The sequence below is a fragment of the Onychomys torridus genome, chromosome 1 (assembly GCF_903995425.1).
Source record: "Onychomys torridus chromosome 1, mOncTor1.1, whole genome shotgun sequence".
In the NCBI taxonomy this organism is placed as follows: Eukaryota; Metazoa; Chordata; class Mammalia; order Rodentia; family Cricetidae; genus Onychomys; species Onychomys torridus.
The window spans coordinates 54,310,462-54,335,459 of record NC_050443.1 but is presented as its reverse complement, the minus strand read 5'-3'; the positions used below and the strand labels follow the sequence as shown (position 1 = coordinate 54,335,459).

At 45.5% G+C, this 24,998-nt stretch overlaps 1 protein-coding gene across 2 annotated transcripts in view; it reads left to right on the top strand.

The window, feature by feature from the left end:
* The window catches only part of St8sia2 (ST8 alpha-N-acetyl-neuraminide alpha-2,8-sialyltransferase 2), a 70,734-nt gene that overhangs the window by 25,203 nt on the left and 20,533 nt on the right, over window positions 1–24,998 (top strand). Inside the window, exons 2-4 of one of the 2 annotated variants that reach the window (XM_036197163.1) lie at window positions 10,510–10,572; window positions 15,441–15,569; window positions 19,938–20,195. In XM_036197163.1, coding sequence (XP_036053056.1) covers window positions 10,510–10,572; window positions 15,441–15,569; window positions 19,938–20,195 — 450 coding nt within the window. The remainder of the gene's footprint in view (window positions 1–10,509; window positions 10,573–15,440; window positions 15,570–19,937; window positions 20,196–24,998) is intronic. The other variant, XM_036197172.1, reaches the window with a different exon arrangement.

Below are 24,998 nucleotides of genomic sequence, written 5' to 3'. Positions count from 1 at the left end.
TCACATTACCTTCCAAACAGTAAGCAGAGTGTAAAACTTCAAGGCCTTCCTCCCAGTGACCCACTTCCTCCCATAGCGCTCCACCTCCCAAAGGTTTCACACCTTCCATAACAGTGTCACCATTTAGGGGCCACACGATAGAACACATGAACCCATGAAAGAGACTTCATAGTCAAACCATCATATCTGACATTTAAAAGCCACTGGGGCTAGAGAGAGGGTCCACTGGTTAAGGACATTTATATAGAGGACCAGAGGACAAGGGTTTGGTTCCCAGCACCCATAGTAGGTGACTCAGAGCCTGTCACTCCAGCTCCTGGGGATCCAATGCCCTCTTCTGGCCTGAGTAGACACCCACATGTTCATGTGCATGCTAGTACACATACACGTAAGTTAAAATAAAATGTTGTTTTATAAGCCTTTTCTACTCACTTTTCACCAGATCCAGCTCATTTATTAACATAGATGCATACACTTTTGGATGCCTTGTTATCTGCGTCTTTGAACTGGAAGAACTTAGGATGCAGCATTATTTTAGTTAGTTGTGTAAAAAGTATGTATCATTTAATGATTTGGAGGTCAAGTCCCACACGAATTGGTAACCCCAGTTCATGCATCTTCTCAGGTCTGCATCTCCGTTCACTCTGAGAGCTTTCTGGCTGGAGTGATAAATCACACTGTCTCCCCCTGGTTAGAGGTAAGAAAGAGGAAGGATCCAGAATAAGCCTGGTGTGACATGCTGGCATCCAAGAGGCTTGTTTACTTGCATTTTGATGTGCAGATGCCTATAAGTACTTTTATATAAAGTCTAGGGAAATAGGCTGGAACGTAATCAAAGCTCTAGCTTCTCAGGGATGTTTTCTTAACTTAGGCAGAAGGGAGAGCCAAGAGAGAGATAGTACCTTTTTGTACAGCAAGGGAAACTGACAAGAAAGAGGTTGGCTGAAATCAAAGCAAATGTATAAATCAGATCAAGCCAGTATTTAAAATAGAAGACGGGATGCCAAGGGAAGTGCTGAGAAATGGAGGAGAGCTCAAGGGCACAGAAGACAGCCATCCTCCTTAGCGGAGGTAACCTTTGGCTTCAGCCACACCCTCAGAAGCCCAGTGCTAGAGACCTCAACTGTTACCGACTCAACACCGTCAAGGTTGACACCTACGCACATCTCCAACTTGTCTGTGTCCTGTGGAGCCTCCATATATACGGGGTTTAAGCACTCCACTACAAGAATAAGGCTTGCTCTATTGAAAAGGAGGGTCAAATCCTGGGGAGCACATTGTGCAGCTGTTAGGCCTGGCCTGAAAACCAGTAAGGAAAGAAACTGCCCCATCCGCATGGACAACACCAAGAACAAACTGTGTCGCTTCCTGTGAAATTCAAGCTGTTAAGAGGAACGTCTCATGATGTCACTCCACATCCTGAAGTAACCACCAGCCAACTCTAGTGTGATCGTGATGGCTCCACACTGGTGATGAGCTGGCCTTGCTGGAGTTCAGAGCCCATGTTAGACCTGTGACTGCCACTTATAAGCAGAAGGAAGTCCTCAAGGAGAAATATGGCAATGATGTCTCCTAGAACATGAGGAGCATCTTGCATCCTACTTTAGGAGTAAGCAGCTCAAATCTGGCCAGCTCCCTGGTACCAATTTCTGTCTTAGTCAGTGTTCCGTTGCTGTGATAAACAAGGCAACTCTTATAAAAGAAATCGTTTAATTGAGGCTTGCTTACAGTTTCAGAGGTTTAGTCTGTTAGCATTGTGGCAGCACATAGGCAGACTTGGTGCTGGAGACACAGCTGAGAGTTCTACGTCTGGATCTTCAGGTGGTAGGAAAAGAGAGCCACTGGGCCTGGCTTCGGCTTTTGAAACCTCAAAGCCCATCCTCACTGTCACACTCTTCTAACAAGGTCACACCTACTCCAACAAGGCCACATTTCCTAACCCTTCCAAAGCAGTGCCACCCCCTGATGACTACGTATTCAAATAGACAAGGCTATGGAGCCATCCTTATTCAAACCACCACGTGGTCCTTAGGTTAAGAATGGAAAGCAGTCAGAAGAACGACATGCATGTTCAGTGGTTTGCAGCGTGCTCTGTGTTTTTTGGATCTTTGCCTTAGATCATGTAACCTTTTCAACAACCACACCAACCAGATACTATTACTCAAACTACAGCCACGGAAGCACATAGAAGCTTCTAGATAGGCCAAGTGATAATCTAAAATCAAACAGCTACTGACTAGTTCATGGAGAAATCAGACACTTGAAATTGTATCTCAGAGCTTGCTCTCTTAGCCTGCTTCCCCATAGGAAAAGTTCCCCACTACTGTAAGGGCAGAGCCTAAGTTCCAAAAGAAAGATTAAGGTGGCACATGAGTTCACAGGGAGAAAAAAAAGGATCTCAGAGAATCAGGGAAAGAGTGTAGGAAAATGTGGCATACATTCATAATATTCATACATACCCATAATAATGGCAGGAACAGTAACTTCTAATTAAGAAAAACCTTAGCCATCCTGCCCCCCCATTAAATTCTTCTCATTAACAGACTGATGAATCTTTTGAGTAAAAAAAAAAAATCTACTGAATTATTATATTTTCTAATGTCATCAATAAAACATTTGTGGAAAATTTTTCTCCCTTATTTCTGAAGGGTATGCATATCTTTAATTTTTCCTCTTGGCTCATAAAGTCTAAAATACTTTCTGTCTGGCTCTTTAAAGGAAAACTTAACTGACTCATACCCTAGAGGATATAAAGTCACCTTGGAAGTGACTTGGAATGTGCTTGGAAAAGCCAACTACAGCATGGGTCAAGTCACTCCTGTACCAAGGCACACCTGTGAAGGTCAAAGGACCATCTCAGGTGCTGGTCCTTGCCTTCCATCTTGTTTGAGACAGAGTGCCTTGTTCACTGCTCTCTATGCTGGGCTAGTTGGCCTGGAAGCTCTGGGAATCCTCCAGTCTCTACCTCCTGTCTCTCAGCAGGAACCCTGGGATTACAGACATGCAGTACTTACTGCACCTAGCTCTAGGAGTGTTCTGGGGATCTGAACTCAGATCCTTATGGCTGTGTGCCAAAAGCTTTACCCACTGACCTATCTCCCCAGTCCCACTTTTAAGGTGGTCAAGAGTAAAGATACAAGAGCTTCCACATCTTGAAGTTTGGGACGGATGACCTTGAACTTCTTGTCTCCTGATGATCCCAGCAGTTACATCACTGTAGTCTAGCTTGCAGACAGATGCAAGTCCTTCATAAAGGTTTCTTCAGTGGTGATCACTGAAGATGCCTTGGACTGGGATTACTGGGATGGGATGCTTAGAGCAAAGTCTCCCCTTGTGCAAGCCATATCCAAATGGAAACATTCTTCTTGATGTGACCATCGGTGGTGGTTTGAAAGAAAATGCCCCCCAAAGGGAGTGGCACTATTAGGAGTTGTGGCCTTGTTGGAGTAGGCGTGGTCTCATTAAGGAAGTGTGTTACTGTGGAGATGGGTTTTAGGTCTCATATATGTTCAAACCGTGCCCAGTAAGACAGTCTACTTCCTGTTGCCTGTGCAGCTCCTCCAGCACCGTGTCTGCCTGCATGCCTGCATGCTTCCCGTCATGATGACAATGAACTGAACCTCTGAAAGTGTAAGCCACCCCTTCAGTTAAATGTTTTCCTTTTGTAAGAGTTGTCATGTCATGGTGTCTCTTCACAGCAATAGAAACCCTAGCTAAGACACCATCCCAAATCAAACTACAAAAACTCCAAGCAAGCACACATGAACCACCTCCGACTCAGAGTAAACAATGGAATTATGGTTGCTAACTTTATGTTTAGGACCTGTACTGAATCACTCTGGGGTCCCTTGCTCAGATGAGCAAGGATATCTAGCCTTTCAGAAGACAGAGACAGGCAGCTAATTTTTGGCAACCATCACACACAGGTCATTGGGTGGGACCTCTGCTCCCATGGAAACCACAGGTGCTTAACTATGGACGCCAACATGGAGGGTGGGGCCGTCCCCTACAAAGAGCATCTTTGTGATGTTCTGCCTCTCAGAACTCAATCATCAAATATCAGGCCTCCATGGCACACTGGTAGGTGGACAAGCTTTGAAAACACGACCTGAAGTCAACAAAGCCACATGTTGTGTGGTTCTATCCACCTGAAATATCTAGAATAGGCAGGTCCATAAAGATGTGAAAGACGACCATGGAATCAAAGTTAGGAGAATGGTGAGGAGGATCGCTTATGAAATGTAGTTTCTCTATGGGAGGAGATGTTGTGAGGATCGTGACGGGTGATACCATCATTAGGGCTTTAATGTCCCCATGCTGTTGCTGAAATTTTTCAGTATGGCAAGTTTTAGGTATTCAGAGGAAAGGGCATCTTTAAATCAAAACCCTTGCTTGACCCTCAGTAGGAACCCCAGGTCTGCTCATGTGACTAATTCCAAATTGTCCCTTCCCTCACCTCTTTCTTTATCATATGCTCATAGGACCACATCTTAGTGTACCCCCAGGAGTCAGCAGGTAGGAGCTCAGTAGGTTTAGCAAAAGGCATTCAGTATCCTCCCAACAATGTGAAGCAGCTACAAATTCATGAATCACTCTTCGGTTTAATCTTCTACTCTCAAGATTAATCAACTGTTTAAGTTAGGTCCAGACGCTTAATTAAAGCTGTCAGAGCCTGAAAGTTCATTTTCCAAGCCCAGCTCTCTGGTGAGAAACTGCAAATGTGGGAAATTCTAACACAGACAGACACTGGGCATGACCTTGAGGATAAACAACGGAGCCTGTTGGTCACATATCAGAATACCACATTGTACCTCACTAACGCATACATTTGTGATTTGTCCATTGGGGGGAAAACAGTTAACACGAAATTTAGTAAATTGCAGGCTGGGGTTGCAGCTTAGTAGGCAGAGTATTTGCAGACATGCATGAAGCCCTGGGTTCCATCACTAGTACTACAGAAATGGGGCGGGCACACCTATAATCCCAGCACTCTAGAGGTAGAAGTGGGAAGGTAAAGAGTTCAAGATAACCTGGGCTACATAGTGAGTTCAAGGCTAGCCTAAACTGTGTGAGACCCTGTCTCAAAAGTAAATAAATATTTTAAAAATAATTGGGTTCTGATGCAGAAGCTGAGCAGAAACTCCTTTTTGTGTGCTTACTAGTTGTAAACACTAATAAATGGATCCAACTGCATGGAGTTTTGCTGTGTTTGGTCAACAGGCCATCTCTTTCTTGTCTTAGTTACTGTGTACTCTGCTCGGGGAGAACATCACAGCTGTTGCAGGACACACTTTCTAAACTGTAAAACTTTTAAATGGCCAAACTTTGTCAACATTCTAGCTGAGACTATTGTAGAAAGATCAAACAGACACTTGTTATTGCTGATATTAGGGCTTGGTTATGAGGCTTTATGGTATGCAAAGTGCTTTCGAGGGGGGGGGGTGTTGTTGTGAACGATGAAGATGATAATGACTTTGGTAGTCTAAGCATCTGTGGTTTTCTAATTCACTTTTGTGATTGATTTTTAGCCAATTTTTCACCCGATCATCATGTTCTCTCCCTTCACTAAGCAAGTATTAGTTTATTTTAATAACGTTTGAGGCCAAATGTAATCATAAAACAAACCCTCATCACTCTGCTTCTTCCTAAAGCCAAATACCTTCAGACTCCCTGAGAGTGATGCCTTGCCTTAGAGATTATGGCAATGCAGTGTCTTGAATGGGTGTAATGAAGGTGTAGGATCAGGTGTGCAGAATTGAAGTCTAACTTAGATCGCTAAGCTCCAGGGCAAGGCACTCTATGAGCTACAGACCTGAACAGGGACAGGGCCTCACCCTGGTTAGCTTGTCATGTTAATAGTCCCCCAGAGAGAGGGCACACATGTCATACCATGATGGGCACACAAAAGACTAGGGCAGGGCAGGAGACAGAGTGAGAGAAATAGATTGGCAAGAGCCTTTAGTGTGGTTTCTGTAAGAAGGCGGTGGGTAAGGATGGTGATCAGGCTAGTTTGAATAATTTCTGTAGGCTGTGGAGTATAGAATATGGCCCTGGTTTTCTCATATCTGGTCTTAGGGCTATTGTGCAAAGGAATAATGACCTCTAGTGGGAGCTCCATCAATGAGGTGGTGGCTTGTGGGCAATGTCATGATTACATGCCCATGCAAGCCTTGATTATTTGTAGGTTTAGTTACCCCTAGGAGGGATGACTAACCTGAAACAATAGTCAAAACACAGGTTCTAAACCAGCAGCAAGCCTCTGCACCACATTCCAGGGGATGCTGGTAATTGGCAGAGACATTTTTGATTGTCACACCTTTGAGATGAGGAAGAAGTCTACTGTTAGAACGCAGTAGACAGAAGTCAGGGGTGCAGCTGGGTTTGGTGGTGCATGCCTTTAATCCCAGAAGAGATGGGGGCAGACACAGGCAGATATCTGTGGTCTACATAATGAGTCCCAGGACAGCCAGGGCTACATTGTGAAACTCTGTCTCAAAAAAGAAAAGTCCAGGATACTATAACATAGAGCTAGCAGCCCACTCCTCGCCTCACTAACAAAGAGCTGTCCTGACTGAATGCCGAGTGTCAGCAATAGAGCCCTGAGTTAGAGGAAGGATTGATAGGGGAAAGTGCATGGAGATGATGGTAATGTCTGAAGGATTCCATGTTCTCTGGGACCTGGCCAGAGGCAGAAAAGGAGAAAGGCTTGGAGCTGGTGTTGGTAAAGTACTGATCCCTTCAAACCTGTCAGTCGGGGGCTGGGGACAGAGGAAGGAGATGTTGGTCTAAGGGCACAAAGATCAGTTAGGCAGTTTTAAAGTTCTATTTTGTAGCACAGTAGCTACAGCTAATACTGTATTTAGTCAAGCACAATGTCTCACACCTATAGTCCCAGCTATTCAGGAGGCTGATGCAGAAGGATCACAAATCCAAGCCCACCTGGGGAACACGGCAAGACTTTGCTCGAATAATTATAGTAACAACAACAATAATGTATACTTGGAAACTGCTATTAGGTTGATCTTCTATGTTCTTACAACAAAAAAGACAACTAAAGAGGTAATAAGTATACAAATTATCTTAGTCATTTCATAATATATACATATATTAAGGCATCACAATGGACATGATGTATACACTCAGTCTTCAGTAATTGTGGGTAATTGACTGTAGGACTCTCCCACAGATACCAAATTCCACATGTGCTCCAATCCTTTATATAAAGTGGTGCAATATTTGCCTATGACCTATGTACATCCTTCCCAAATACTCTGGACTCATTACTGCTAATTTCCTAATACAATATAAGTGCTTTGGTGTACTGTTTGGCTACCAAAAAGAAAAATGTCTGTTCAGCTTCAGTAAACACAAAAAACAATTTTTTGGTTTTTTGAGACAAGGTTTCTCTGGGTAGCCCTGGCTATCCTGGAACTCACCATGTATACCAGGATGGTCTTGAACACAGATCCACTTGTTTCTGCCTCCCAAGTGCTGGAATTAAAGATGTGTGCCACCATCACCCAACTAACATAAAAATTTTAAGGTATCTTTTTATCCTAAATTGGTTGAACCCACAGACGTAGGACCCATTAACACAAAGAATCATTTCTGGTTTTATGTGTATATATATATATGTACTGGAAACTTAAGACAAAAGGGAGAAAAAGAAGAAGACGCCTTGTGGTGTCTCTGAAACTGTTCTTCATGAGGACAGGAACTATGTGTGTTCAACTTTGCCAGCAACCTAGCTACGGTGTTATTCAAAAATTGTGTTGAATGAATAATTTTTCAAAGTTAAATTAGATGCAGCATTCTCCTCACCTGGAGCCCTTGTAAGTTTGATGAAAGCCCCCATGAGCTGGGCTTGCCTTTTGAATAAGCAGCATTTTAGATTCTGATGAAGGCAGAGCATTCTCCAGAATCTCTTATCTCTTCTTACCCTTCACATACACTCCCAGGCCCTCGTCAAGCACTTTATAAATATGCTGCCATTTTTTAAACCCATTTCTTGTATTTCTTTAACTTTTTATTTACAAGCTGACATTTTTATATATGGATACAATATATTCAGATCTTGTCCACCAGCCGTCTGCTCCCAATCCTGGTGGACTCCACGTGCCATACACTCTCCCAACTTCATGCCAGCATTTTCTTCTAAGCATTTTCCTTTTTTATCTGGTCTTTCCCAGAGGGAGATGCAAGTATCCCTACTATTCCCCATGGTGATGTGGGATGATTTGAGGGATTCCTCTGATAAATACTTTCCTTGTGATGGTTTTGTGGTTTTTGTACATGAGTGCGTGGCTCTGACATCATATCTCTGTTTCTTGGATGGTTTTGCTTAGGACAAAGGTACATTTTTAAAAATGAGTCTATTTTAAAGTTTAAATAAATGATAGTATTCATAGATGATAAAGGAAATTGGTTATAGAGATTTAAGAATTGCTGGTTTGGGGAATATTAGCATGCTGGTTAGTGGTTTTGCCAACTTAATACAAACTAGAGTCACCAGGAAAGAGGGAACATCATTGAGAAGACCCTCCATCAGATTGACCCGTGGGCAAAGTTGTGGTACATCTCTTGATTAACAATTGATAGGCAAGCCCACTTCATTGTGCATAGTGCTACCCCTGGACAGGTAGGTGGTCCTGGGTTATATAAGAAATCAGGCTGAGTAAGCTACAGAAAGCAAGCCAGTAGGCAGAGTTCCTCCATGGCCTCTGCTTCAGTTCCTGCCTTGACTTTCCTCAACTTACCTGGGAGCTGTGAGAAGAAATAAATCCCTTTTCCCACCTTAGTTGGTTTGGGTCAATGTTTTAACACAGCAACACCATGTAAATTAGGACAACCAGTCAAACTCACTTGAAGTTCATTTTGCTATCCACAGTAAGGTCCTCAAATTATTTCTTCCAAGATTGTTAGCCAACTATTCCAAACCATTTACTTAATTTCCCTTTGATAATGCTTTTAAAAATCATGTATCAATTCTTATACATGCAGTATTTCTAGACAATCTCTTTTGCTTCATTAACCTTTTTTTAGTCTTGAACTATTACTGCTCTTTTAAATGCCATGTTTGACTTACTATCTGGCCCAACAGCTCTTCCCTCCCAAGAGGAGAGCTGCTTTGATGGCTGGGGTCTGAGTGAGGGGTATGAATGGACACCACACCAAATGAAGCCCCTGGGGTCAACTGGGCCATGGTTCAGAACCGGGACCTGTGAAATATTACCAGAATCCCAGTCAGAAGGTCAGGAGCTCTGCCTTCCAAGGAATGTGGAAAGACTATAAAACCAAATTAATTAATTAATTACTAGACATTAAATGAGAGTAAATATGATGTTACTCTGTGTCATAAAGAACTGGGCTTGGAGGGGTAAACTTGATGGTGGGGAAATCCTAAAGGTCCTCTTACCACCTCCAATTATCTGCCTATGAAGTAGGAGACTATTGACTGCCAGTAAATAAGGTTGAAACTGCATTTCAACAGATCAGAAAAATACATACATACACATGCATGTGTGTATGTACATGCAGATGAACATATGGTGATATCTGTATAAATCCAGTGTGCTGTTTTACCATAACTGCTTCCCAAAGAATTCTTCCCTGGGGATGCTAATTGTTTCTTTGCTGTATACTAACCCTTTCTCTGAAGGGCTCAGCAGAACTTTAAAATATAAGTAAAATTCAAAATACCTTCTTAGTCACATAGCCTATAAATGGTGGGGGAGGGAGGTTTTAGTGAATAAAAATAGTTAAGTCTTATGTATGATTTACCTACGGCACAGGTACAAAGCAGGGAGCTGAGGGCACATATTCATGCTTTACCCAGTCAATACAATAGCAAAACAGGATGATGCTGTGTTGCCAAACAACCGAATCTGACAACTGAATAGGAAAGGGACTGAAGTCTTGAGCTTTGCAAGAGCCTATTCTCCAGAACAAAGGATCTCATTCATTGCCCACATGCCTCCTGTCCCCTCCACTCTACACTATCAATAGTATGCATCCTGACACTAGAAAGTAAGTTGTTGCCACATTTGGTCAGGGGCACTGCTGGGTGGATTTTCTTGCCTCTCTTGAATTTCTGGTGTCTTCAGTTCAGAGTGAATGTGAGGAACAACCTCTCACTACCCATGAACGAAAGCAAGAGATGAGAGCGAGCGACCTGAGTTATGCTGGTGCCAACGCCATGTTGTACTGAATCACGGCATCTTGTGGATTAGCCAAGGGAGACATTTCCAAGGCAGTCTATTACCAATCTCAAATGGGTGTCTCAGTTTGAAGTATTCAGTTGGGAGATGGGAGGATCTGAGAGACCCAAATCTCGGTAAAATTCCTGGGCTGTGCTTGAGACCAGGGCATGGCCCATTATTGAAAGTCCAGAGTCAGATGTTGTCATCTTTCTGTGGTCCCCCAGGTGAGCTCTGGGGTCTCCTGGTGATTGAAGAGGGCTTTGCAAGGAAGAGCTGCACTGATAAATAATGCATTTCCTTTGTCTTGCAGGAATTCTGGAGGCAGAGGTACAATCAGATCAGCTGTGAACAGCTTACATAGCAAATCTAATAGGTTTGTAAATTAGATTTTGTGTTCATTTGTTTTTGCTGTAAGGCACCTATTAATCTGCCTCTCCTCTTTGCTGGGTGGTGCTCTTCCTACTTAGCAAATAGATATGTTTCATTTCTCTTTGGTTGTGCATTTCCTTAATCACTTTTGAGGGGGAGCTGTCAATGGGAGATCACATGAAATGGTCCATGGGGCTAGAGAGGCTATAGAGCTGGGGAACACAAGTGGGTAAAAGTTACCTTCTGGAAAAGAGCACACCCACTTTGTAGAGCTTGGGCTAGCACCAACTTTCCTGTAACCTGCATTTTTGCTGAGTAGTGGAGCCCCTGGAGCAAGCTAGGGCTTTAATCCAATTTCGTTGTAGTTGATGGCTTGTCTGGGAGGGTGAGATGAGGAGAAAGCATTCAAGAACTTTGCTGAGACATCTTAAAATACGTAGGAAGTCAACTGAGTAATGTTAACTCTAATTAGTGGATGTGCACTAAATTCTAAATTCTGAAAGAGCACTCTTACATTGTGTGACTGGAGCCTTTGGGACAGTCCTGGGCTAATGCAGAGAACTGAGCAGATGCTTTTTGCAAGGCAACAAAGCCAGACTCACTGCAGACACCTCTTGCTTCTAATTCTCCGTCTCCACAAAACGATGAGTGCACCATAGCTCTGACCTCTGTCTCAAAGCCCAAGCTTAAGGAGCAGGGAGACAGAAGAAAACCCCTTGACATGAACAAAGGCTACTGTTCAAGCTGAAGTTCTTGTTTTACTTCTTCAATGTCCCGTTTTGATGCTGCTGAGAGTGAGAGATCCACAACATCCAGACGCCACAACCTTCAGTTTTGATATTTACTCTCCACATTTTTTAGGTCTTTTGACTATACCAAACCTGTAAAGTATGTCCAACCTTGACCTTGCATAACTGGTTTGAGAAACTGTTCCCTCTATCCTTGACATCATCGCTTCTACAGCTCTAATGGCCTCAACCATATGGCACTTCAAATGGAGGTTGTCTTTTGACTAAAATGCAAATACGGCAGAAATAAAGCAAGTTGCATGTCCTAGACTTCTCCCTGTTCTACTATGGAAAGATGTCCCCTTTTGGAGAAAGGTGGACCTGCCCCCAAGGCCCAGGTCTCCATGGTAACTTGAGGAGGCACTGTCAGATTGAGTCTGAGAACTGAGCAGAGTCTTGGAAACCAGGCAGCCCTGGATTCATCCCTGAGTTTTCTAGGTAGGGCTTCGGGCAGGTACCGTCTGGGTCTTAGTAACCCATTCGATTACACTGATAAAGCAGCAACTTTGAACTACTAGATGTAAGGCTCTATATAGCCTAGCTTCTGAGATGATCGAGACGTTCAGTGGATGCTTGCTGCTATCACTGGACATATTGATAGCACCAGAGACTGGTGACTGAAAGCAAAGTTCAAAAGTTGAAAGATGAAGCAACTTAATCCAAAAATGTGTCTGTAGTGTTTGGGAGATGAGAGAAGAGTCCTAACACCTGAAGGACACATTCACAGAAGAGAACTAATCTCCCTCAGTAGCCCAGCTGGGTTTGCATAGCACAGAACATATGAAACATGTAAATAGAGGCTATCCGTGAGGATAGCTAAGCTGACCCCTTTATTGTACAGACATGAAGGCAAAGGCCAGAAGCCTAAAGGGTTGAAGCCTAGCACCAAGGATGTCTATGCAAGATCTCCCTGATAGCTAGGAACTAGGAGTAGAATAACATGTTACCATTATCAGTGCCTGGATTCTTCACTTCTTTTAACACCTTGTGCCCAAGAGGAGCCTACAGACTTCTCAGCAGGCCCCCACTGCAAGCTTCCATGAGTCCATAGCTTTGCAGATGCCTTCTTGCTGAGTGTGCCTGATGCCATGCAAAACACCCAGTTTCTGGGGAGCATCACCAGGGACCAAATCCACCTAAAACTATGAGATTCCAGCCATGATTCTTTTTAGGAAGAGCATACCCCACCCCAAAGAGTAAAATATTTCTGCCACTCACCCCTACTAATGTAAGTTAGTGAATATTGGAGGTCTTAGGATGTGACAACCGTACTCCAGTCCCGAGTTTATTGTTCTTGCCTCTAGCCACACATAAGTAGACAGTAAGTACCAGGGCTGGAAGATAACTCAGTAGGGAGAATGCTTACTGCACAAGCATGAGGAGATGTGTTCAATCTGAAGAGCCCACATTAAAGGACAATAAAATTAAAGCCAGTTATAGAGGTGTGCACCTGGAATCCTAGCACTTGGGAAGCAGAGACAGGTAGGTGTCTGGAGCAGCTGGCTAGACAGTCCAGATGAACTGGGGACCTCCAGGTTCAGGGAGAGACACTGTCTCAAAAAAATAAGATAGGCTAGGCAATGGTGGCACAGGCCTTTAATCCCAGCACTGGGGCCAGGAGCAGGCAGGCAGATTTTTGTGAGTTCGAGGCCAGCCTGATCTACAAAATGAGTTCTAGGACAGGCTCCAAAACTAGAGAAACCCTGTCTTGAAAAACTAAAATAATAATAATAATAATAATAATAATAATAATAATAATAATAATAAAATAAGATGGAGAATAATTGAGGAAGACATCTGGCATCCTCCTTTGGCCTACACACACACACTCAGAGAGAGAGAGAGAGAGAGAGAGCAGTACCAGAGGGGATGCAGCTATACCAGCTGGAACCCTGGGAGGTGGTAGGAAACACAGCTATCCTTTAAGAACTCTAGATCTTCAGAGCCTGGTGTGTCCTTGTAGCCCCCTTCTTTCCGTAAATAGCTAGACTGTGGCTTGGAGAGGTAAGGTCATTTTCCCACAGAATCCCAGTTTGTGAAATGCCTCCATAATACGTTCTGCTTCCTCTTCCTTCTATGAAACTATAAAAATTTCGAAGTTTGGGCTTTCTGTTTTCTTCCATAAGTTCCCTTAAGCCTGCATGCTAGATAAAGTACATTGGCCACACTCTGAATCCTTTCATGGTCTATCCTCGGCAAAGGGACAAGACAAGTGATTAGAGCAGAGGAGTAAGGAATGTGGAGGAATGGAGGTGAGCAGACGGGTGGGTGTGCCATACAGGGTAGACCCCTAAGAATTTCTTCTCTGCCCACGTAAAGCAAAACAGAGTATTGAGTTCAGGCTTCGCTAACAGGATTTCATCTTGCTGAACTTGGCTGTTCCAAGATAAATGTAGAAGACAGAGGTGTTTGGTTTGAATCCTCAAGAGCTCTGGAATTCAGCATTACAAACCCACTTATCATTCAAACTGGGAGAATGTGTTGCCAGCTAGACAAAGGAACTTGGGACGTGACCCACATGTATCTGTGTGCGTTGGCAGGAGGCGGGCTGGCTTCTAGACGGCCTTCAAAGCTATCAGTGTAGCCTGGTTTCTTAGAAACCTACTAGCATAGATTTCAAGTATATGAGTTCAAAAGTCCTCCTGTGCCTGGCGTCCCTGAGTGGGACAGGAAGATGTTTTATATCTAGCACAGTGATCTGCCTCAGGAATACAAACCAGCCAGCTCCTTCCTCCATGCCAGGCTTCTCAGGGCCAATTTCAATGTCAAATTCAACAGGTGGTTATTTATTGGACCCCTGCTATGTTAAACTGTTATGAAATGGAGACATGAGTGAGCAAAATCCCACAGTTGAAGTCTGGCAAGACAGGCAGATACAACACTAATAACTCAATCAGAGTTGGTATTTTTTCTATGAGCCAAAAAAAAGGGGGGGGTAGGGGATGGAAGGTCCAATGAGATGGCACAGTGATCAAAGGGACATTCCACAAAGGCTGACAATCTGGATTCAATCCCCAGAACACACATGGTGGAAAAAGAGAATGGACTCCTGAAAATTGTCCTCTGACCTAAACACACACACACACACACACACACCACATACACCACACACACACATCACATACACACACACACACCACACATCACATACACACACCACACCACACACACACACACACACACACACACATATCACCACACACACATACACACACACACACACACCACACCACACACACACATATCAACACACACACACACACACACACACACACACACCACACACACCACATACACCACACACACACATCACATACACACACACACCACACACCACACCACACACACACACACACAATCACACCACACACACACACCACACACACATATCAACACACACACACACACACACACCACACACACACACACATACACCACACATCACATACACACACCACACACACACACACATATCACCACACACACACACACACCACACATCACATACACACACCACACACACACACATACACCACACACACACACACACACACACACACCACACACACACACACACATATCAACACACACACACACACACACACACACACACACACACGTAATTTGAAAAGGTTTTAAGAGAGTAATAGGAATGAGGGAGGAGGGTGACACCACAGGCTACAAGGACATTGTCCTGCATGAGGTTTAGCTATCTCTTTAAGTTTGCTGGCCACCATGTTATAGTTTGCACTTTTTCCTTGTGGACTTTCTTCTCTGTAGCTGAGAAGAGATGCTGTACTGTCCAGGCAGAGACTGCGGGTTCCCCGGAAAGCTCAGAGATGGGAGGGGGGAAGAGCGGTTGTAGGCCCCCACTTCCTGCTTCTAAGAACCAATGTCTGCAGGCTATTCCTGAGGGAGAGAGTTTGTGCATTCTAGAAGATAAATAGACTTCCCTTCTCAGGTAATAACTGCAATTTTGCTCTTGTGAAGTTTACATCCCAGCCCGTGCAAAAACAAAACTATTAGACTTGTCATGGGCAGACTCACAGATCATGTCTACCTTCATGTTTTTTTCCCCTTCCAGAGCTGAAGTTGTAATAAATGGTTCTTCACTGCCAGCTGTTGTTGATAGAAGTAATGAAAGCATTAAGCACAGCATCCAGCCAGCTTCATCCAAATGGAGACACAACCAGACGCTCTCTCTGAGGATCAGGTATCGGCCATCACCTACAGGACAAGAGAGAGAGGCAGGCCAGGCTTTCTTTACCATGAGCCACCAACCTGCTGCTCTCTATTATCTAAAGAAGTCAGGAGAGAAATAAATGTTTCTCTTCTGAGGAAACTAGGCTTCATCTAGTAAATGATCCATTAAAAATCAAAACCTGGGGCAAGCCCAGCCACCTGAACCAACCCCTCTATGGTCCTCAGTTCAAGTCTGGAGCTCTGCTTCTGGGCAGAGCAGGCCACAGGCATCTTTCTCTGTTAAAAAGAGTTGCTTCTTGTTTGCCGTTACCTGGTACCTCTGTCCCCTTTCTGTGACAGTCCTTCACCTTGTCTGCCGCCTCCCATGCCCTTGTAGAATGAAAGGCTGTCTGTCTCCCTACCGCTACCCACACGAAAATGCAGAACCATAGCTGAGAGACACAGAACTGACCTGACATCTGGTCGACCACCAAAAGAGTCATCTGTCTAAGTCAGAGAAGTTTTTGTCCTGGCCTTGGCACCCTCAGACAGCAGTCATCCTTGGGTGGTAGACATGAAGAGAAATGATAACTTCCTCACTTCAGGCTCAGATGCAGTCATGACAGATAGATCAGACGCTCATTTCCAGGCATTTAGCTGTGGCCCAGGCTACTGGCATAAATAGACATGGTAGGCAGAAAGACACAAAAATAAGCAAAGACAGGGCAACACAGTAGGATGTTCACACGAGACATTACTATGTCTTGCAAATAGGTGAAGCTAAGGATTGTACTGAAGGGAGGCATTCATCTTCTAAGGGGTCCAAGAGGGCTACCAGACAAGGCTGGCTTATAACAATATGTTTTGAAGGATAAGTAGGAGTTTGTCAGGTGTGCCATGCCACATCCTGCATGCACACAGTCTGAATATGGTATCTGTGACCAGGGCAGAAAGGGCATTGAACAGAAGATAGGGAATGGGGGATGGGAATGAGGCAGGCAGGACCAGGTGAGGAAAGGCTTGATGATCTCCCCAGGCCATCAGTATGGTGAAGGAAAGGTGACGAGCCACATACAATATAGTGCAAAGCAGGGAGTTGCCCCTCCAGTGAGTGACTCTACCCCATAGTTCTAGATGCTTCATGGGGAGAGAAAAGGGGTGTAGGACTAAAAAGCATTGACATCTGGGAGCGCGTCGACTGAAAGGCCACCTGGAGGAACTGCCACCAGGCCCAGTCTTTCTCAGCACCTCTTTTGGGGCCACCTAAGTGAGACCAATCCTTGTTGCACTGTCCCGACAGCCATGCCCTTTCTCTGAGGCACCATGGAGCTGACGAGACTGCTAGACAGCAGCAGAGACCACCAACCAGAGGTTAAAGCCAAGCAGTTATTCTCCACAGATGGTTCTAGAAGCCAGTGCTAAGCGCTGTCACAGCAGCTCCAGGAGAACCCTCCTTACTGCTTCTGCTGGCTTCTGGGGGCCCCAGGTGCCCCTGCGGCTGTATCACCCTGACAGCTATCTATTCTGACCCCTCATCTGAGTCATTGTAACCTCATCCTCCATCTCTCACAGGACACTGTCACTGGACTTAGAGTCCACAAGGAATCCAAGATGATCTCATCTCAAGATCCTTAATTACATCTGACAAGATACTGTTTCGGAGTAAAATCACAGGGTCCGGGGATTCAGAGTTGACCGTATAGTTTGGGTGGCCACCATATTCCATGTTCCCCAGTATAGCACCTGAGGATAAAATTTTGCTGCCAGTACCCAACCACTTCAGCTCCTTCTGGCTCTCTTCTGTAGGATCTCTGAAAAGACGGTGGGAAATAGAGATACCACACATGCATGCGCACACACACAGGCACACTTACACACATGGGTGCATACACTCACATGGGTATGCGTGCGCGCACGTACACACACACACACACACACACACACACACACACACACACACCCCTACCTATTTGTGAAGAAGAGGACAGCATTGCTTCCATAAGGAGCCTTCAGACACCAGCTACTGTAGAAGGAACAATATGCCTCCACCCAGAGGGAAAGGGAATTTCCCTCCACTCAATTAGTTGCCGAAATTATTCACAATGAAAGATTCTGTGAGTGATTTGGAATGATATTTAATAATTGATTGTAATTTCTCATAATTAGTTAGAAATTAATTCCCTCGCAGAGGTATTTATTTATGAGCTTTCTGGGGGCTCTCTTTGCTTTTAAATACTTTGGGGTAAGTAATTGCAAGGGATATTAGCAATTTCCAAAGTATATTAGCGTATCAAGTTGTATAATCTTTAGTGAAGTGGAGTAAATAAAACGCTTTTGTTTCCTCCTAAGAAGTAAGAAGTGCTCAGCCAAGGTGGCTTCTCCTGCCCAGTAACTGGAGACTCCAGTCACTAATGTGTAGTAACTAGTGGATGGTGTGTGCCATGCCACGGGGTTCTGGCCACCCCTTGGCTATCTCAGAACATCCCAAACCTAGACGTACATTAATCATCTGACCCAGGCCCTGACAGAATCAGGTTTTCTCAGGTGTCAGCCACAGCTTCTAGAATCTCCCTAGTTTCCAAGTATGCAGACATGCAATCTCCTGGGACTTGCCTCGGAGTGTACACCTTTTAAGCTCGACAGGCTCAAGACACAACGTTGTCATGTGCACATCTGGGAAGGGTCACACATTTGCAAGCCATATGAGCATTCTGCAGATGGAAGACAAGCCTCCCTGGCTCTTTTCTCGGGGGGGGGGGGGGGGTGCTGCAGGAGATACAATCAGATCAGCTGACCCGAGCACCCAGTTCCCTTCTCTGTATGACTGCAATCACTGCCACATCTTTAAAATGATGGCTTAAGGTGGCTTAGCCATTTCATGTGTCTGTCTGTCAGTCCATCTGTCTGTCTGTCATCTGTGGGTGCATGTGCATATGTAGGCATGTGCTTGCAGAGGGCAGAGGTCAACCTCTGGCATTGTTCCTCACAAGCTGTCCACATTAGTTTTTGAGACAGCCTCTCATTAGCCTGGAACCTGCTGAGTAGGCTAGACTGTCTAGCCACTGAGCCCCAGGGATCCATGTGTCTTCACCTCCCCAGTACCCGAATAACAGGCACATGACACTGTGCCTGGCTTTTTAAAATGTGGGTTCCTGAGATGAGACTTATGCCCTTAAGCTTGTGTGACAAGCACTTTACCGACTCAGCTGGCTCTCTAGCTGGCGCCTTAAGCAGTTCTTTTTAAAATTCAATTAAAATATAATTACATCATTTCCCCTTCCCTCTTCTCCCTCTAACTTCCCTCATGTATCTGCCGCCATTTCAAACTCATGGCATTGTTGTTACATGTGTGTGTGTGTGTGTGTGTGTGTGTGTGTGTGTATACATATTATGTATGTATGTATATATGTGTGTGTGTGTGTCTATATATGTATGTATATATTCCTAAATCTATAAACACAGCCTGCTCAGTCTGTTACTTATGCGTGTTCAGGGCTGACCACTGGCATTGGATAACCAGTTGGAGGCGCATCTCTGGGGAGACTATTTACCCTGCTTCCAGCGCTCCTTAATTTGTAGTTCTTTATCCTGTGTTCTAGGCCTGTGAGAGCTCTCCCTTCCGTGTCAGTGTGCTGTGGGTCATCCTTGCTAAAGTCCTTAGGTCTTCATAAGTAGAGCTCCAAGCTGGTGCTTAGGCTTCTAGGGAGAGGCTGTGTTTGGGGTAAATTCTCCTGGCGATTTCACGAAGATACCTACTCCAGTGTCTCCCATCCTTTCCCTGTGCTGCTCTAGAACTTTCCCTCTAAATCTAACTTACCCTAGAGAACTGGATTTTGATCACTTGGTTCTGAACAGACACAGAGAAACACATCTCTGTAGGACTACGGAGATGTCACGATTCACAAACCCCACTAAACCACAACTAGAGGAATAAGAGGCAGGCCACAGAATGGGCCAGTGCACAGGCTGGGAGGCCATGCTCACAGGCTCTTACAGGTGAAAGTAGTAATTCCCCATTGTGGTTCCACAGACCCATCTACATCCCGCCACACCCACCACCCCACTCCACCCCCACCCCTGGGGTCACCATGCCTGAAGAAGCCTTCCTGGAAAAGCAGAGGCCAATGGGGAATGAGGGTTCATATTACTCGGACTCCATTTTTAGATCCCCGTTAGATGGTAGTACTCCTAAGACAGGCAGTTTGATGGGGGGGGGGGGGGGGCACTGCCATTCCATCTATAAATCCTAGAGAGCATCCCTGAGGTCATTCTAGCTCTGGGTGTGCTCACCCATTTGCTGGGTGGTAGCGTCCTTGCAGGGTGACATGGAGTAAAACATCTGAGCCAGCAAAGAGAATCTAGCCTCATGGAGACTTTATTCATTTGGTTTTTTTCACAGGAAGCAGATTTTAAAGTTCTTGGATGCAGAGAAGGATATTTCTGTCCTTAAGGGGACCCTGAAGCCCGGAGACATTATTCATTATATCTTTGATCGAGACAGCACAATGAATGTGTCCCAGAACCTCTATGAACTCCTCCCCAGAACCTCCCCCCTGAAGAACAAGCATTTCCAGACTTGTGCCATCGTGGGCAACTCGGGCGTCTTGCTGAACAGCGGCTGTGGGCAGGAAATTGACACGCACAGCTTTGTCATAAGGTAACCCACCACCTGAGTGGCAGGTCTGTTGAAGTCGGGTGACTGGATCAAGGCACATTAGTTGGGTGCATCCTGTTCTCCACCTTCATTGTTTGTCATAATTGCTTCGGGGAGCATTAGTGATTTGTCTCATTGCTGCGCCCAGACATCTGACAAAAGCCAGTTACAAGAGGAGTGGCTTGTTTACAGCCATGGTTTGAGGGTCCAGCATGATGGAGAAGGCACAGCAGCAAGAGGATGCTGGTGAGGATTGCATCTGTAGTTAAGAAACAGAGATAAAAATTTGTGCTCGGCACATTTCTCCCCTTCTTATTCAGCCTGGAAACCCAGCCCACAGGATGGCACAACAACACTTGGGGCTGAGTTTCCTTCTTCAATCAAACCTCTCTGGGAAGTTCCGAAAAGGCATATCAAAAGGTGTGTCCCCTAGGGGATTCCAAATCCAATCAGGTTAACAATGAAGATTAGTCATCACAGGGACCCTTACCTCCAATCAGAATGTACATCTAATCAGTTAAGTCACCTCAGGGACAGGGCAGGGGCATTGTGTGACCCAGAGAGCCCGGGTGATTCTAGATCATATCTAAAGTTGGGAACCAGAGAGAGAGAGTGCAGAAGTGGGCAGACTGTGACCTTTGGTATATTTTGTAAATAAAACTTTATTATAACACAGCTACTCAGACCCACCCTCACACTATTAATAGCTTTCTGGGCAAAGCTGGGATAGTTTTTGCTAAAGCAACACAGAGCACATACAGCCTGCAAAGATGGAAATATTTATTTCCTGGCCCCTTACAGAAAGAGCTTGTTCTCTGAACACTAGACAGAGCCTGGTACAAAGGGGATTAAGAAAATCTGGATGGCTAGTTCCTGTGCCCGGGCTGTAAAAGTCTTCCCATTATTCTGGATACCCTACCTGTAACTTTAGTATCCTGGAGTCAAAACCTAGGAATGGAGAGTGATTTAGAAACTCAACAGTCATTTTCTCTACGATATCACTCTTGTTTTGCCATCGCTGGGGACATTGTGACAGTTACCCAGGGCCCTGACACCTAACCCTCGAGCCATACAAACTCAGAAACAAGGCATTGCTGTCTCCTGGACAAAAGTAGGACACACAGTGCCTCAAGTTTCATCCCAAAGCACTCCCAGCCCTGGCAGAAATGTGTGTCACGTCTCACATTTCTGTTAGGGCTGCCCTTTTGTAAAGGGAATCTCATTCTGGGGCTTTGGGAGCATAGTGACCATGGAGTTCCCCAAACCTGAGGACATGGGAAGAGATGGGTATAATTACTCCTGCATCCCCTGAGACTGGAGGTGCTACAATAACCTGGGTACCAGTTACATCCTTTTTGTTCCTCTTGACCAGGTCTCTCTGCCTGGCAGAGTCAATAGCTCTGTCCCTATATTTTCGAGCCCGCCAGTCTAAAGAGAGGGTCCGGGGGAGGAAAAGAAAGGGAAATGTGTGGGAACTTGACTGATTGGAAGCCAGAGGAGTGATGGATAGGATCATGGCTGATAAAGTGGAGGGCACAGGGCAAAGCCTCCTCCCAGGCTCAGCTTCCCTCCAGGGTGAAGCCAGCAGTGAGGAAGTTTTTCTGACTTGGTATAACTCTTGCAGGATATGCAAGAGTTATGAGTAATGAATTCCACCAGTCAGCTTCCCATGCCACACTAAGCCCATCTCCCGACTGAGGAGCAAAGATTCACTCTGAATATGCTCATTAGCCTATGAACTGGGGTCCCAGGCTAAATGAAAAGCAAAATTTCTAGAAGCCATGGTCAGGGTCAGCCCACAGTTCCCAGTGTGGGTTCTGAAACTCAGTCTTGGTTCTAATGGTCATTTGTCATGTGACTTGGAGTAGATGGCTCCCCTTTCCTGTTTGGGTTGCGTTGGCTGATTCTGTCCTCATGATAAAGCCTTTCCAGACGCTAACCCAGCTTTCGCCACACTTTAATGTGGATACATATCTGCTGGCTTATTGAAATACAGAGGCATCAGCTATGAAGTGAGCCCAAGACTCTGGATTTCCCGCAAGACCTCAAGGGAGGCGTGCAAGATGCACTTAGAGAGGCAAGGCTATAGCATGCTCTGCTGACCCCCATGTCCACAAGCACACTTATACTCACACACACAATCAAAAGAACACGATGTTATGAATGCTAGGTATGTAGGCATGCCCTGTGTCCCCACATAATGGCACACTGAGTGTTCATTATAAACCCTATGTCTCCACTGCACTGCCTCACCCCCAGACAAAGAGCTCCTGAAATGACAGTAGTTTTTTGTGTCTGTGTCTTGATCTCCTGGCCAAGGTGTGCCTAGCACACAAGAGGGCCCCACAGGCCTGTGCTCCAATGCCAAACGCTAAGACAGTCTTAATGGCTGCCTGCCTCCATCTATCAAGATCTGAAAAATTAGTCTTCCTCATTTATGTTTCTGCCCCCACTCCATGTGAGGGACACACAGGACATTGCCACCTCCTCAGAAAACTACTGGAGAACAGGACCCCAGGAGACCGAGTAGGTCATAGCACACACGGCACACAATGAGCTTGTAATGTGCAGCACCTCCCACAAGGAAGAGCAGACCAGAGCAGGACAGATGGGGAAGCAAGAACCGGTCCAGGAGGCTATACTGAGCAGATGCTGGCTGCGCACTGGCTTCTGGGAACTAAGATGGCTGGAGCAGCTAGGCCCAAGAGGATGACACAAGACTACAATGCCAGGATGAGGAGAGAGGCCATCCTCAGCTTCATTCTCCTGAGCAACACACACACACACACACACACACACACACACACACACACACAAATTACCACCAGCATAGTCCCTTAAGATGTGCTGTGCCCTCAGCATGTTATTGATAGCATGCTCATGGCATTTGGTGTTACCCTATTGACATCTATGAATTGATTTCACTATCAGCACTGTTCTTCTCAGTGGGGAAACTGAGGAATGGATGGCCAAGATCCAGGTGACTAGCTACAGTCAGTGTTAGGCTGTGGAGCTAGCAGCCTGGCTTCAAAGCCACGACTGCCCCCTCTTCTTGAGGCTTACTCTACATGTACCTGTGGATACAGTTATTTCTGGAAGGGGCCAGCTCCCTTCCTGCCAGAAGCCAGGCCCATCTGCAATGCAGCTCCTTCACCTAGAATGCTCTTTGAACAAGAGTGCCTAGATCCACCAGAATCAAAGTCAGAAAGAACTGTTCCCCCTAAATGAAAAAATGCATGTATTCTGTGTCAGTGGGAAGGAACATTTCCAGAGTCCACCCATGGCTCAGCCGCCCCCCACCCACCCCCGCGCGCGTGCGCACACACACACACACACACACACACACACACACACACACTCACTCACACACGCCTAGCAGCAATGTCCTCTCTAAGATACACCATTGGACAAGCTTGAGCCCACAGACCCCCCACTCCCACCCCAACCCCATGTAGGTATGAAGCCCCTGCTGTGAATAGTCCTGCCCTCAGAGGACACAAATACCCTGATGTCCCTTCCAGTGGAGGCCTTTCAGAACCTCGTGATAGGAATCAATCAGTGTGATCCCCACCCCCTGATCAGCCCTCAAATCTGCTACAAGCCCACTAAACCTGTGCTTCCTTTGCCCTGTTACAGTTAGTGGTGGTCTCCAGTGAGCCTGGCAGGATTAAATCCCCTTGGCTCTGTTCCCAGGGCTAGGAAGTCAGTCCACAAACAGACCCAACACTCAGGGAAGTATCGGAAGCTTGGTTCAGCTAGCCTTGGCATAATCGGGAGATATGGTTGGCCCCAGACAGGCCACCTTGCTGCAAGTACCTCCCACTCTCTGTTGCCTGGTGCAGGGACATCTGGAAAGGTTCCTGGCATTTCTCTTCCCAATAGTATTTAGCCACAGTCGGAGATAGCAAGGCTGGGGCAAGGGATGGAAACAAGAGGTGTTTGGGGAGGCCATGAAGCTTCTGAATCCTAATGGTCTCTTTCTTGGCTCAGAGGATTTGAGCAAGTTAATTGGCAGCTAAGGACTTCCTTCTTCTGTCTGTAAAATGGGGTCATGAATATAGGTTCACAGTAAATACAGGTTCATAAGCTGACCTGTGGAAAAAAAAGTACTAGCCAAGTAGACAGTGTAGCCAACCCAGGGCTCAGAATGCCAGCGTGTTATCCATTAGCCATGGGTGGATAGTGTAGTAAGACAGTTGCTGCTTAAAGGCAGGGGCAGATGGTGTCTGTGGTACACAATGAAATGATGGCACCGGGCTCCTCACTTACACAGTCAGCCTTCATACTGAACATACCTGCTCCAAGTTCTCCATTTATTCCTACTGATGTGGAGATTTTCCTTACCACCCAGTTCTCCAGGGAAGACACTACTTCCTGGCTGCAGACTCAGTCCTAGGGGCCCTCAGACACCCTCAGACCCTTGAGGAAGGGACCCAAGGTAGTCCTTCAGTGAATAGGCAGGCTGATTTGTTCAGCAAGAGAATGCAGTGTACAGATCTGCCCATTTGCTCTTTCCCTCCAGACCCTTCCAGTGGCTCCCTGCTGCCTCCAGAGCCAAGGCCTTGCACAGCCAACCTCTGATATCGCATCCTGCTCCCTCTTGTTCCCTGTCTCATATATGTAATACCTGTTAGTCAAACCAATTCACACACCTCCTCTAAACATCTGTGCTGTTTCACAGTCACTGCCCTCGGGCCTAAAATTCCATGGCATGGTGGTTTTTTAAAGCTGCTTGGAACCCAAGGAGGAAGAGATTTTTAGAAAGTATATGTATGCACATGCATATACATATATACATATAAATTC